Raw genomic sequence first — 16,039 nt, 5'->3', positions numbered from 1 at the left:
CGGGTAATGTTCGAGGCAAAGACTATAGTGGCGGATAACGGGGGCAGATACGTGATGGTGAGTGGCAAATTACAGGGAGAGATGGTGGTGTTGGTAAACGTGTATGCCCCGAATTGGGACGATGCCAATTTTATGAGGCGAATGCTAGGATGCATCCCAGACCTAGAGACCGGAAAGCTGATAATGGGGGGAGACTTTAACACGGTGTTGGAACCAAGGCTGGATAGGTCGAAGTCCAGGACTGGTAGGAGGCCGGCAGCAGCCAAGGTGCTTAAGGATTTTATGGAGCAGATGGGAGGGGTGGACCCGTGGAGATTCAGTAGACCTAGGAGTAAGGAGTTCTCGTTTTTCTCCTATGTCCATAAAGTCTATTCACGCATAGACTTTTTTGTGTTGGGTAGGGCATTGATCCCGAGGGTGAGGGGAACGGAATATACGGCTATAGCCATTTCGGATCATGCCCCACACTGGGTAGACTTGGAGATAGGGGAGGAAACAAGAGGGCCTCCACCCTGGAGAATGGATATGGGACTAATGGCGGATGAGGGGGTGTGCTTAAGGGTGAGGGGATGCATTGAAAAGTACTTGGAACTCAATGACAATGGGGAGGTTCAGGTGGGAGTGGTCTGGGAGGCGTTGAAGGCGGTGGTTAGGGGGGAGCTGATATCAACAAGGACACATAAAGGGAAGCAGGAGAGTAAGGAACGGGAGCGGTTGTTGCAAGAACTTTTGAGGGTGGACAGACAGTATGCGGAAGCACCGGAGGAGGGACTGTATAGGGAAAGGCAAAGGCTGCATGTGGAATTTGACTTGCTGACCACAGGCACTGCAGAGGCACAATGGAGGAAGGCGCAGGGTGTACAGTATGAATATGGAGAGAAGGCGAGCAGATTACTGGCACACCAATTGAGGAAAAGGGGAGCAGCGAGGGAAATAGGGGGGGTGAGAGACGAAGATGGAGAGACGGAGCGGGGAGCGGAGAGAGTGAATGAAGTGTTTAAGACATTTTATAAAAAATTGTATGAAGCTCAACCCCCGGATGGGAGGGAGAGAATGATGGAGTTTTTGGATCGGCTGGAAATTCCCAAGGTGGAAGAGCAGGAAAGGATGGGATTGGGAGCACAGATCACGGTAGAAGAAGTGGTGAAAGGAATTAGGAACATGCAGACGGGAAAGGCCCCGGGACCGGACGGATTCCCAGTTGAATTTTACAGAAAATATTTGGACTTGCTCGCCCCGCTACTGACGAGGACCTTCAACGAGGCAAAGGAAAGGGGACAACTGCCCCCGACTATGTCAGAAGCAACGATATCGCTTCTTTTAAAGAAGGAAAAGGATCCGCTACAATGCGGGTCCTACAGACCAATCTCCCTCCTCAATGTAGATGCCAAGGTCTTGGCCAAGGTAATGGCAATGAGAATAGAGGAATGTGTCCCGGGGGTGGTTCATGAGGACCAAACTGGGTTTGTGAAGGGGAGACAGCTGAACACGAACATACGGAGGTTGTTAGGGGTAATGATGATGGCCCCACCAGAGGGTGAAACGGAGATAGTAGTGGCGATGGATGCCGAGAAAGCATTTGATAGAGTGGAGTGGGATTATCTGTGGGAGGTGTTGAGAAGATTTGGGTTCGGAGAGGGGTATGTTAGATGGGTGCAGCTGTTGTATAGGGCCCCAGTGGCGAGTGTGGTCACGAATGGACGGGGATCGGCATATTTTCGGCTCCATAGAGGGACAAGGCAGGGATGTCCTCTGTCCCCATTACTGTTTGCACTGGCGATTGAGCCCCTGGCGATAGCGCTGAGAGGTTCCAAGGGATGGAGGGGAATACTTAGGGGAGGAGAAGAACACCGGGTATCTTTATATGCGGATGATCTGCTACTATATGTGGCGGATCCAGCGGAGGGGATGCCAGAAATAATGCGGATACTTGGGGAGTTTGGGGATTTTTCAGGGTATAAATTGAACATGGGAAAGAGTGAGCTGTTTGTGGTGCATCCAGGGGAGCAGAGTAGAGAAATAGAAGACCTACCGTTGAGGAAGGTAACAAGAGACTTTCGTTACCTGGGGATCCAGATAGCTAAGAATTGGGGCACATTGCACAGGCTAAATTTGACGCGGTTGGTGGAACAGATGGAGGAAGATTTCAAGAGATGGGACATGGTAGCATTGTCAATGGCAGGGAGGGTGCAGGCAGTTAAGATGGTGGTCCTCCCGAGATTCCTTTTTGTGTTTCAGTATCTCCCGGTGGTGATCACGAAGGCTTTTTTCAAAAGGATAGAAAAGAGTATCATGGGTTTTGTTTGGGCCGGGAAGACTCAGAGAGTGAGGAAGGGATTCTTACAGCGTAGTAGGGATAGGGGGGGGGCTGGCACTACCGAGCCTAAGTGAGTATTATTGGGCCGCTAATATTTCAATGGTGAGTAAGTGGATGGGAGAGGAGGAAGGAGCGGCGTGGAAGAGATTAGAGAGGGCGTCCTGTAGGGGGACCAGCCTGCAGGCTATGGTGACAGCCCCATTGCCGTTCTCATGAAGGAACTATACCACGTGTCCGGTGGTGGTAGCTACACTGAAGATTTGGGGACAGTGGAGACGACATAGGGGAAAGACCGGAGCACTGGGGGGGTCCCCGATAAGAAACAACCATAGGTTTGCCCCGGGGGGAATGGATGGGGGATATGGAATGTGGCAAAGAGCAGGTATAACGCAATTGAAAGATCTATTTGTGGATGGGAAGTTTGCGAGTCTGGGAGCGCTGACCGAGAAATATGGGTTGCCCCAAGGGAATGCATTCAGGTACATGCAATTGAGGGCTTTTGCGAGGCAGCAGGTGAGGGAATTCCCGCAGCTCCCGACACAAGAGGTGCAGGACAGAGTCATCTCAAAGAAATGGGTGGGGGACGGTAAGGTGTCGGATATATATAGGGAAATGAGAGACGAAGGGGAGACTATGATGGACGAACTAAAAGGGAAATGGGAAGAAGAGCTAGGGGAGGAGATTGAGGAGGGGATGTGGGCAGATGCCCTAAACAGGGTAAACTCGTCGTCCTCGTGCGCCAGGCTAAGCCTGATTCAGTTTAAGGTATTACACAGGGCACATATGACTGGAACACGGCTCAGTAAATTTTTTGGGGTGGAGGATAGGTGTGCGAGGTGCTCGAGAAGCCCAGCGAATCATACCCATATGTTTTGGTCATGCCCGGCACTACAGGGGTTTTGGATGGGGGTGACAAAGGTGCTTTCAAAAGTAGTAGGAGTCCGGGTCGAACCAAGCTGGGGGTTGGCTATATTTGGGGTTGCACAAGAGCCGGGAGTGCAGGAGGCGAAAGAGGCCGATGTTTTGGCCTTTGCGTCCCTAGTAGCCCGGCGCAGAATATTGCTAATGTGGAAAGAAGCCAAGCCCCCGGGGGTGGAGACCTGGATAAATGATATGGCGGGGTTCATAAAGTTAGAGCGGATTAAGTTCGTCCTAAGGGGGTCGGCTCAAGGGTTTACTAGGCGGTGGCAACCGTTCGTCGAATATCTTGCGGAAAGATAGATAGGGGAGAACAAAGAAGGCAGCAGCAGCGGCCCAGGACTTGGGGGGGAGGGATGGGGGGGGGGGGGGGGGTGGCCTGAGACAAGGCAGTTGCCAATTAGGGCTAGTTTTTTTTTTTTTGTTATTTAATATTTATTTATTTGTTGTTGTTTTTGTTTAAATTTAAAAAAGGTCATTATTATCTGTATTGTTACAATGTTGTGTAAAGGATGCACAATGTACTGTGTTGGTTGACCAAAAATTTTCAATAAAATATTATTTTAAAAAAAAACTAATTATAACTGAAGAGAAATGATTTGACGGGCTGTGGGGACAAAATAGCAGGATGGGACTACAACCGATGGGCCGAATGGCTCTTACTATAAAATCCCTGGACACTGCAAACCTTCAACTTCTGTGGGAGTTCCAGAAGAGATGACTCCTCGAAGGATGGCATGACAATGCACAAAGCGCGTCGGACTTGGTTACTTATAGTCAGAGGAAGACTGCAGAATGCACACATACCCCGTTAATGTTGGCCTGAGTGTAGTTACTGTAGTTGACGCTCGCAAAGCTGTTACTCTGGCCGTTGTACTGTTCCGATGTCTGCAAAAAAGAAATTAGGCACAGGTGATGCTGCCGCCGAGCGCTCCAAACATCACAGGACAATTCATTGCCGGCCCCGTTCTCTCAGTCAACTCTTATGAGGCGGGGGAGGAGGAGGGGAGGACTTTGATGCTGGCCGATTTCGGAGGCCTGTAGACGTGGCTAATCCCTCGCCCAACCTGCTCTTCTCAGCACACGAACCACACCAAGGCCCCGAGTTTAACTCGGACGGCCATCAATAAGATGGGACAACCCTCCCAGGTCCCCAGAAGGCACCAGGGATTTTGAATTTCAAAATCACTCATTCACAGTGGCTAGCACTGTTGCTTCACGGCGCCAGGGTCTCAGGTTCGATTCCCGGCTTGGGTCACTGTCTGTGCGGAGTCTGCACGTTCTCCCCGTGTCTGCGCGGGTTTCCTCCGGGTGCTCCGGTTTCCTCCCACAAGTCCCGAAAGACGTGCTTGTTAGGTGAATTGGACATTCTGAATTCCCGAACAGGCGCCGAAGTGTGGCGACTAGGGGCTTTTCACAGTAACTTCATCCAAATAGATAATTACCAAAAATCAAGGGTTAGCATTCTATTATGCCCCTCAGGATCTTTCTAGCAAGTGAACTAGTGTTGAAACAATGCTTTCATACAAGTGCAGAACCCAATTCGCCATTGGCAACGGGAGTTTTCATCTTGCATGCCAGCTTTCAATCTTACCTTGTAATACTGCCCCATGGAGCCAGGGGGCATGGGGTACTGTCCTGTGGTCTGCTGGCCTGGCATCCGATGGGCGGGGTAGTTCGGAGAAGGAATGGATCTCTGAGGGCTTGCCGAAGGGTACTGGCTGGGCTGGCTCTGGTACTGGCTGCTGGCACCATACTGTTGTCCCGGGTAGCTCTGCTGCAGGAGGGTTAAGTAGAATCGTGAGTTAATGATATCGGCATAGCCCACCCCCCCTCCGCAATCCCAATGCTTCCGAAATCGGGAATGACCCTCCCGAAGTCAGGACTGCCCCACAGATGGAAGTACGTAACAGTCCCCGAGCAGCTTTCGTTTGACAATGCGTGAACAGAACGACGTGCATTTATATAGCACCGGCCCCTCCCCGCCCAAGGGTGCCAGGCTTTAATATCTCGTCCGAAAGGTGGATAACAACCGAGTGATATGAACAGGCCATTCTGCAGTTACACAGTCCCTTCCCAATCCCGGGTCTTCGTCCACAATCAGCTAGTATTTCCGGGGTATGATTCGCTGAGTGTATCACCACTATTGGACCAGTCATACTGGGGCAGCACGGCGGTGGCACAGTGGTCAGCACTGCTGCCTCACAGCGCCAGGGACCCCCAGGTTCGATTCCCCGCTGGGTCACTGTCTGCGTGGAGTCTGCACGTTCTCCCCGTGTCTGCGTGGGTTTCCTCCCACAGTCCACAGATGTGCCGGTTAGGTGGATTGGCTGTGCTAAATTAGGGCGGGGTCCCTGGCGCTATGAGACAGCAGTGCTGAGCTAACCACTGTGCCGCTCCTGAGAAACCGCCAAGAGGAATTTGGAATCAGTGCGTTCGGTATTCGTCACGGAATGTCCTTTCACGTTATCTGTTGTGGGACAAGGTTCCCGGGGTCATCTCTGCAGCTTAGAGGGGATGGAGACTTACATCAGCTGTGGACATGGAAGCAGAAAGCAGTGGGTCATGGGTGATCTTGCCAGCTCTCTGGTCTCGGGAGTCACAAGCCTCCAAATTAAACTCCCGCTTGACACGCCCAGCGCAACACTGAAGGAGCGCTGTACCATCAGGGTGCCTGCTTCCCGAATGGAATATTATACGGAGGACCGGTCTGCTTGCCAGGGTGGATCTAAGTGTCCACGTCTCTCTATTTCGAAGAACAGTAAGAAGTCTTACAACACCAGGTTAAAGTCCAACAGGTTTGTTTCGATGTCACTAACTTTCGGAGCGCTGCTCCTTCCTCAGGTGAATGAAGAGGTATGTTCCAGAAACACATATATAGACAGATTCAAAGATGCCAGACAATGCTTGGAATGCGAGCATTAGCAGGTGATTAAATCTTTACAGATCCAGAGATGGGGTAACCCCAGGTTAGAGGTGTGAATTGTGTCAAGCCAGGACAGTGGGTAGGATTTCGCAGGCCAGATGGTGGGGGATGAATATAATGCGACATGAATCCCAGGTCCCGGTTGAGGCCACACTCATAAGCTTCTGCTCGGCGATTCTGCGTTGTCGCACGTCCTGAAGGCCGCCTTGGAGAACGCTTACCCGATCAGAGGCTGAATGCCCTTGACTGCTGAGGTGTTCCCCGACTGGAAGGGAACATTCCTGCCTGGTGATTGTCGCACGATGTCCATTCATTCGTTGTCGAAGCGTCTGCATGGTCTCGCCAATGTACCACGCTTCGGGACATCCTTTCCTGCAGCGTATGAGGTAGACAACGTTGGCCGAGTCGCACGAGTATGTACCGCGTACCTTCAGGATGCGCGACAACGCAGAATCGCCGAGCAGAAACTTATAGCCAAGTTCCGCACACATGAGTGCGGCCTCAACCGGGACCTGGGATTCATGTCACATTACATTCACCCCCCACCATCTGGCCTGCGAAATCCTACCAACTGTCCTGGCTTGATACAATTCACACCTCTTTAACCTGGGGTTACCCCATCTCTGGATCTGTAAAGATTTAATCACCTGCTAATGCTCGCATTCCAAGCATTGTCTGGCATCTTTGAATCTGTCTATATATGTGTTCCTGGAACATACCTCTTCATTCACCCGAGGAAGGAGCAACGCTCCGAAAGCTAGTGACATTGAAATAAACCTGTTGGACTTTAACCTGGTGTTGTAAAACTTCTTACTGTGCTCACCCCAGTCCAACACCGGCATCTCCACATCATTTCGAAGAACGGCAGGGGAGTAAGTTTGGAGGAACGGCGACATAGGTTACTGGACCAATCCACCTGGGGACGCAAGTTCAAATCCAACCACGGTAAATTGTGAAATTTAAATCCAGTTCATCAAATAATAAGACCATAAGACATAGGAGCAGAATTAGGCCACTCGGCCCATCGAGTCTGCTCCGCCATTCAATCATGGCTGATATTTGCTCATCCCCATTCTCCTGCCTTCTCCCCATAACCCCTGATCCCCTTATTAATCAAGAACCTATCTATCTCTGTCTTAAAGACACTCAGTGAATTGGCCTCCACAGCCTTCTGCGGCAAAGAGTTCCACAGATTCACCACCCGCTGGCTGAAGAAATTCCTCCTCATCTATGTTTTAAAGGATTGTCCCTTTAATCTGAGATTGTGTCCTCTGGTTCTAGTTTTTCCCCCCCAGTGGAAACATCCTCTCCACGTCCACTCTATCCAGGCCTCGCAGTATCCTGTAAGTTTCAATAAGATCCCCCCCTCATCCTTCTAAACTCCAACGAGTAAAGACCCAGAGTCCTCAACCGTTCCTCATACGACAAACTTCATTCCAGGGATCATTCTTGTGAACCTCCTCTGGACCCTTTCCAAGGCCAGCACATCCTTCCTTAGATACGGGGCCCAAAACTGCTCGCAATACTCCAAATGGGGTCTGACCAGAGCCTTATACAGCCTCAGAAGTACATCCCTGGTCTTGTATTCTAGCCCTCTCGACATGAATGCTAACATTGCATTTGCCTTCCTAACTGCCGACTGAACCTGCACGTTAACCTTAAGAGAATCTCAAACAAGGACTCCCAAGTCCCTTTGTGCTTCTGATTTCCGAAGCATCTCCCCAATGCTGGAATAAAACACGAGCGTCAGTAATGGTGGCCTTGAAATGACCCAGTTGTATAGAGCTGGACAATAAAGGCCCCGCTTGCCACTGACGGCCACATCCTAGGAATGACAAAAAAAAACAAAGAAAAAAACACTCTACTCCCGGCATCGGTTTCTTGGACGATGCACCTGGTCTGACAGCAGTACCCCGGGCTTCTGGATTACTAGCTCAGTGATAATATTGCTACCTATTGCCTCCCTTGCATGTGAACGTACGCCGCTTCTAGCAAACGAGCCAAACTGATGATCTGAAATTGGTGGTTAGTGTAGCTTCTGACGCACTAAGGATTGTTCAGCCAAGTGCTACCCAATTATGAAATCACATCCATTTTGTTTTGGGCTTTGCAAGCGCAGGCTGAGTACGGTCTGTACGCTGCCTCTCACGAACGGTAATTAGCCACTCACCAGGTGGTGGGGTCGCACCGACATGGAAATCCATGCACTGCTGCTTCCAGTTTATTTGCGATTTGACGTTCTTATAGTGGTCTTGGTGAACAAGGCTTCGGCAACACGCTCTCTCTTCAGCAGTATTCAAAGGAAGGCGCGGAGGAGGCCTGACAGATATCGAAGGCGAAGGATGACTCGACAAGCTTACCTCATTGACAAACGGCCTCTTTACTCCTTGTCCCGGGATCTGCTGGGTTGGACGGGATGCCAGGTACCCGTGCTGTGGCATTCGCTGGTTTTGGGCACTGAACATGGCGTTGATGCCAGGAGGCCTCGAGTGGCCCATGGACATGTGCGACATTCCTGCTGGCCCCATGGCGCCAGCCACTCCCCCCGTGGCCATCCCGGTGGACATCTGGGTTGGGCCCCGAGGGCCAGAGTGAGTCATGTACTGGCTGTTGTAGGGCTGGGCCGAACTTATCTGGAAAGGAAATGTGGGATTGAAAACGACAATCGGGCCGAATTGTCACGCTGAAATTCCCGAATTCTTAACGTCGAGACTAACTGAGCCATAGGATCCCCCCCAACACCCGCGGAGGGCACCACTGGCCCAATCGCCACTGCGCAAACAAATGCCAGCTTGTTGCCCTGGCAGTACCCCTGCCTGCTGGCAGTGCCACCCGAGCACCTTGGCAGTGCCAGGCTGGTGCCCAGGTAATGCCCTGGGAGACGCCACGAGCGCCGTTCTGTCTGTGGCGACCATTACTGAACGGCGCATCGCCCCCGATCTCCGAGGGCGAAGGAGATTCTGATCGAAAATCATTCCTCCCATCAGTTACACCCAAGTGGAGCAGATGAAGCTTCACCATTGCTCTCCTATCGCCTGTGGGATGACAGGCGTTGTCCAGGTAGCGACCAGTCAGTTCAAACGATAATTCTGTCAGAAGCGCCAAAATGGGGGCGGCATGGTGGCACAGCGGTTAGCACTGCTGCTGAACAGCGCCAGGGTCTCGGGTTCGATCCCGGACTTGGGTGACTGTCTGTGCGGAGTCTGCACGTTCTCCCCCGTGTCTGCGTGGGTTTCCTCCGGGTGCTCCGGTTTCCTCCCACAGTCCAAAGATGTGCAGGTTAGGCGGATTGGCCGTGATAAATTGCCCCTTACTGTCCAAAAGATTAGGTGGGGTTATTGGGTTACGGGGAGGGGTGGGCTTAAGTAGGGTGCTCTTTCCAAGGGCTGGTGCAGACTCGATGGGCTGAATGGTCTCCTTCTGCACTCTATATATTCGCTGATTCTATACTCCAGATTAATTTAATTGAAAGAATCTTCCTGAGGAAAAGTGGAAGAGATATACTTATCCGGTGACTCAAAATGGATTAATTAAATCCCAGGCAGTGCTGGCAGCCTGGTATTTAAACCACTGCTGCTTCAAACTACCCACTTCAGGACGGAGTTTCGGGTTGGGACTCCGCCATTGGGTGGCCCCAGCGCCATCTGGGGGGACGGTCAACTGGCAAGGATTGCCCCAAATTGGCCAAGATCGTGGCCAGAGGACGGTCTGGAGGCCTTCTGGCTAGGTAGCCTGCAGTCCCGGTGAGAGACTTTTCAAACTTAAATTAGAAAACAACCTCAACAAGGTGGCTACCATTGAGGAGGGGGAACATCTTCCAAGTGACACGGCCTAAGTTAAGACTCTGACTAAGACGCCACGAATCAACGCGCAGCTCGTTAATGTTCCAGAGGTGTTTGGGGGAAAGAGATAGAATTTCCAGTAGTTAGATAGTGACCTCTTCTGGAAGTGCCCATGAGTGGTGAAAGAGGTGGAAATAAGTACCAATGGAGGAGTGTTGATTCTTACTGGCTAGCCGAAGAGGGAAGAGAACACGGGGATTTTGTAAAAAGTAAATGCATATTTTCAGTCCACTCGATCCGCTAGAAATGGACTATTTCAAACATGCAGTTGATCACTCTGATTAAACTGCGGTTGTTGACTGGAATTCAAGAGCAGGGATGTACGTCGGAGGCCGCTCAGACCCCATTTGGAGTTATTGTGAGGAGTTTTGGGCCCCGTATCTAAGGAAGGATGAGCTGGCCTTGGAAAGGGTCCAGAGGAGGTTCACAAGAATGATCCCTGGAATGAAGAGCTTGTCGTACGAGGAACGGGTGAGGACTCTGGGTCTGTACATGTTGGAGTTTAGAAGGATGGGGGGGGGGGGGGGGGGGGGGGGCGGGGGGGATCTTATTGAAACTTACAGGATACTGCGAGGCCTGGATAGAGTGGACGTGGAGAGGATGTTTCCACTTGTAGGAAAAACTAGAACCAGAGGACACAGCCTCAGACTGAAGGGACGATCCTTCAAAACAGAGATGAGGAGGAATTTCTTCAGCCAGAGGGTGGTGAATCTGTGGAACTCTTTGCCGCAGAAGGCTGTGGAGGCCAAATCACTGAGTGTCTTTAAGACAGAGAGATTGGTTATTTTTTTAAAACAAATTTAGTGTACCCAATTCTTCGAATTAAGGGGCAATTTAGCATGGCCAATCCACCTACCCTGTACAACTTTGGGCTGTGGGAGTGAGATCCACGCAAACACGGGGAGAATGTGCAAACTCCACACGGACAGTGACCCGGGGCCGGGATCGAACCCGGGTCCACGGCGCCATGAGACAGCAGTGCTAACCACTGCGCCACCCTGAGATAGATAGGTTCTTGATTAATCAGGGGTATGGGGAGAAGGCAGAGGGTTATGGGGAGAATTGGGATGAGAAAAATATAAACTATGATCAAATGGTGGAGCAGACTCAATGGGCCGAATGGCCTAATTCTGCTCCTATCTCTTGTGGTCTTATGGGGAAATAGAACCCCAGGGTCTTTCGGACACAGAGAGGTCTCCACAGGGCAGGCAGGCGCCATGAGGCCTGGTTACAAGGCCCAACACTGTCCTCTCTGCTTTAGAAGTTGTCAGGAGATCCTTCAGACCTCAATGCGGATTTATCCTTCCCACACCCCCGTGCTCCCTCATACCCTCCACGCAAGCTCCAAAGCCACTAACCAAGTATCCACCGTGGCCCCACTGCTACCAGTGGTCCCCAACCTCCAGTAGCTCAGGGCGAGCAAAGTCTTGAATTCAAAATTCTCATTCTTGTTTTCAATTCGCTCCAAGAGTGTCTTTTATTACATTAAAGGTTGTTAACCTGTCGGTGGATCATTGGCTGAACCGCCTACCCTGTATTCTTCGGTCAGTTTGTCATCTGCCTGCTCCGGTGACCATTCACAAAGTGAAAGTGACCCCCCTTACCGGTCCGTACTGACTCATCTCCTGGTTCTGCTTCTCCTGCAGTGCGGCGACCGTTGCCGTGGCGGTGGCAGTTGCTGTGGCGGCGGCGGCCGCAACCGCAGCGGCCGCAGCCGCGGCGGCGGGCTGAGTGAAGTGGGTCGGCGGCCTGGAGTGCGACGGGATGCCAATTCCACCAGTGCCGTTCGGACCTCCGGGGTAGCTGGAAGCGAGAGGACAGAAGGCGAGGGTTAAATTGACGGAACGGAGACATTTTGAGCCCTCAACAACCGAAGAAACGTTTGGCCTCAGTTCCCCTTTCACCCGCCCCCGCCACTCAGTAAAGCAACAGGAGGCCATTCAGCCCAAGGTATCTGCTAGCACTGTTACTGACTCAAACTCCATTTGCTTATCCGTTTATATTCTCTCAAATTTAGGGATCTGCTGGGACATTGGGAATAGTTTTAGAATGTCGTGGATTGTCTCTGCTGCAGTTGGTGGGATTTTCCCAGCTGTTGAACCCGCGAGCAGAGTTTTCAGAGCAGCTTGTTGGATGGCCTGTAGCCTCCGCAGTGAGATGACCGCTCAGAATAAAAAGGTTTCTTCTTTCTTCAGCACTATAGCTACAGAGCATCAACCAGGCCAGGGAACAGCTTCAAGAAAGAGCTGTGTAATTGTAATAACATTTGAGATTTAAAAAAAAAAAATTTAGAATACCCAATTCATTTTTTCCAATTAAGGGGCAATTTAGCAGAGCCAATCCACCTACCCTGCACATCTTTTTGGGTTGTGGGGGTGAGACCCACGCAGACAAGGGGAAAATTCTGGATTGTTGTCAAACCTGATGACCCAAGACCATAAGAAACTACAGAGAGTCGTGAACACAGCCCAGTCCATCACAAGAACCCGCCTCCCATCCATTGACTCTGTCTACACCTCCTGCTGCCTGGGGAAAGCGGGCAGCATAATCAAAGACTCCTCCCACCCGGGTTCCATCGGGCAGGAGATACTAAATGTCATGATATGCAGACATGCCCATAATGAGATACAGACAGGCAGCTAATAAACACAGACAACAGGACATAACCAATCGGCAGGCAGAACACTTGGGGGTGGTTTACCACTATAAAAGGCACGAGGCACTCACACTCCGCCTCCTTCCACTGGGGACATCTACAGAGTGAGTCAGGTGTATGTATCACATAACACCTCCAGCACGTGGCTAAGAACTAGTCTGGTTCAGTCAGACAGAGTAACCACACTTAGGTTAGCAGAGTCGAACTCACAGAGAACTGTGCTAACTGTGTGACAGGCTCAATAAATCAAATTGAACTAACTTCAAGGTCTGGAGTATATTTCAGTTATAGCTGCATCCAGTTGCAGCCAGTGTTATTTCAGTGTGCTTTAGGGCAGCACGGTAGCATTGTGGATAGCACAATTGCTTCACAGCTCCAGGGTCCCAGGTTCGATTCCGGCTTGGGTCACTGTCTGTGCGGAGTCTGCACATCCTCCCCGTGTGTGCGTGGGTTTCCTCCGGGTGCTCCGGTTTCCTCCCACAGGCCAAAGATGTGCAGGTTAGGTGGATTGGCCGTGCTAAATTGCCCCTAGTGTTGGGTGGGGTTACTGGGTTATGGGGAGAGGGTGGAGGTGTGGACCTTGGGTAGGGTGCTCTTTCCAAGAGCCGGTGCAGACTCGATGGGCCGAATGGCCTCCTCCTGCACTGTAAATTCGATGATATGAACACGACACAAAAGTCTGAGAACTCGCACTGATAGATTCAAAAACAGCTTCTTCCCCGCTGTTACCAGACTCCTGAATGACTCTTATGGACTGAACTGATCTCCACACATCTTCTCTACTGTGTAGTACCACACTCCGTATGCTTCACCCGATGTCTATGTATTTACATTGTGTATTTATCATATGTCCTATGTTTTTTATGTAGGGAATGATCCGCCTGGACTGAACAATACTGTACCTCGGTACACGTGAATATAAATCAAATCCAATCTAAAACCAAACTGATTCACCAATGCCCCTTTCGGGAAGGAAATCTGCCGTCCTTACCCGGTCTGGCCTCCAGAGCCCCCACTGCAATGTGGTTGACTATTCACTGCCCCTCAGAGATGACCCAGCATGCCACTCAATCTGCACTAAGCACTGTGGGTGTACCTACACTAGGTTAGGTGGATTGGCCGTGAGAAATTGCCCTTAGTGACCAAAAAGGTTAGGAGGGGTTATTGGGTTACGGGGATAGGGTGGAAGTGAGGGCTTAAGTGGGTCGGTGCAGACTCGATGGGCTGAATGGCCTCCTTCTGCACTGTGTGTTCTACGTTCTACACTCGATGTGCTGCAGTGTTTCAACAGCAATATCAAGATGTTTATAAAAAATATCTCTCACTATAAATGCACTATATAAAACGCTGATGATCAACAGAACTATTCTGATTTGTCACTATTCACTATGATGCTAAATTGAATTCATCTAAATATTAATCGTGATTATATTTACATTAAATAGTTGACATTGAGCAACTATGAAGGGAACAACACTGAGATAAACATCTCCTTTGTGGATAAATAAATGAGTAGCTAGATGCTGAAAGCAGAACACGCATCCATCAACTTTAGAAAGTAAAATTAACACTGTTAGAGACACCGCTTGTTAAAAACAAGATAAAATGGGTGGCAAAAATAAAAATATGGTGGTTAGCACTGCTGCCTCACGCCGCCGAGGACCCGGGTTCGATACCGGCCCCGGGTCACTGTCCGTGTGGAGTTTGCACATTCTCCCCGTGTCCGCGTGGGTCTCACCCCCACAACCCAAAGATGTGCGGGGTAGATGGATTGGCCACGCTACATTGCCCCTTAATTGGAAAAAATGAATTGGGTACTCTAAATTTTAAAGAATTGAGTGTTGCTGGCAAAAGACACATGTTGTCGAAGTTTTTCGTCGTGGACAATTTGCAATAATCCCAATTGTGAAGCAAACCACAATTTATATTGTATGGGAAGACCTAACCAGCCTTGAATATATTCAGTGACCCACAGCCTGCACTGCTCTCGGAGGGAGAGAATTCCACTGACTAATGACTCTCTCCGAGAAGAAGTTCCTCCTCATCTTCGTCTTAAATGGGAGACCACCTCATGCAGAAGCTGCGCCCCCCCCCCCCCCCCAGTAAGATTCCACGCTCCCCCCCACCCACCCCTTTCGAGGTCCTCTCAGCATCCTCCCTGTCGAGCCCCCTCAGAATCTGATATGTTTAAATAAGCTCTCTGCTCAATCTTCTAACCGCCGAGTATAGGCCCAACCTATGGGCGGGACCCAGATCGCAATGCCTCGTGGAATCTCGTTAGATCTGGTCCTATGTCTCTCTCACGATTAGATATGGCTATCGGCACCACTAGTTCATCTCTGTTATTGCGGATGCTCCGTTCAGTCAGATAATGTAGCACAGTGGGTTAGCACTGTTGCCTCACAGCGCCCAGGGCCCCAAGTTCAATTCCGGCCTTGGGTCACTCCCCGTGTGCGCGTGGGTTTCCTCCGGGTGCTCCAGTTTCCTCCCACAGTCCAAAGATGTTAGGGAATTGGCCATAATCAATAAAAAGTTAGATGGGGTTACGGGATTAGGAGTAGGGGATTGGGCCTAGGTAGGTGCAGACTCAATGGACCGAATAGCCTCCTTCTGCATTCTAGGGATTCTGTGATTCTACTACCATGAAACATTGTCTTGCCTGTTCTCTGTTAACTTTCCAAATCTCACCTCATGTGAACTCTCCCCACCGCGGGTTTAAAGCCCCCCCCCCCCTCTACAGCCCGGGCCTCTACCATCCGCAGGTTCAGGGCGAAGGCCGCCCTTTTCTTTAGGTTACCTTCCTGCGTATCCCGTTCCTCCAGGGTAGTTGGGCCGTCCATACATGGTTGGCTGCATGTAACCCTTGCTCGAACTGGTTTCCGTGGCCGGGAACGACTGCTGCCCCATGTACCGCGGAGAGTTCATTCCCGGGCCGTTTCCAGGAATCCCAGAAGACATGTGATTCCCGCTGGAGTTGCCGCCAGGAGCCATCGGATTTCCGAGGACCTGTAAAAGGGGGCGGGGAACAGATTCAAAATAAGAGAAAGCAATACTTTTTTTCCCCGTAATATTCCAGTACAGGAGTCCGTGCGCAAAATTCCTTTCGGAGGTACTCTCCACTTTTCCCCGTACATTTACCCGCTTTTATCAGGGAAGTTTCCGGAGGTTCCTGTCCAGCCCCGTGAGGAAGAAACTGTCGGCGAAGATGGTGGGGTGATGATAAATGTCGCTCAATTATCAATCCAGAGTCACGGACTGGGTTCAAACCCAAACGCAGCAGTTGGGGGAGTTTATATTCAATTTATTTAAAAATAAATAAATTTAAAGTACCCAGTTCATTTTCTCCCCCCAATTAAGGGGCAATTTAGCGTGGCCAATCC

General features: G+C 50.7%; 1 protein-coding gene across 1 annotated transcript in view; it reads right to left on the bottom strand.

Moving 5' to 3' along the window:
• LOC140397014 (zinc finger MIZ domain-containing protein 1-like) overlaps nucleotides 1-16,039 on the bottom strand; it is a 251,326-nt gene that overhangs the window by 51,031 nt on the left and 184,256 nt on the right. Inside the window, 5 exon segments of the mRNA XM_072486046.1 lie at nucleotides 4,043-4,123; nucleotides 4,830-5,012; nucleotides 8,522-8,794; nucleotides 11,608-11,806; nucleotides 15,457-15,665. Coding sequence (XP_072342147.1) covers nucleotides 4,043-4,123; nucleotides 4,830-5,012; nucleotides 8,522-8,794; nucleotides 11,608-11,806; nucleotides 15,457-15,665 — 945 coding nt within the window.

This window comes from Scyliorhinus torazame, chromosome 20 (genome assembly GCF_047496885.1).
Source record: "Scyliorhinus torazame isolate Kashiwa2021f chromosome 20, sScyTor2.1, whole genome shotgun sequence".
In the NCBI taxonomy this organism is placed as follows: Eukaryota; Metazoa; Chordata; class Chondrichthyes; order Carcharhiniformes; family Scyliorhinidae; genus Scyliorhinus; species Scyliorhinus torazame.
This window is presented reverse-complemented; position numbering and strand designations above follow the sequence as displayed.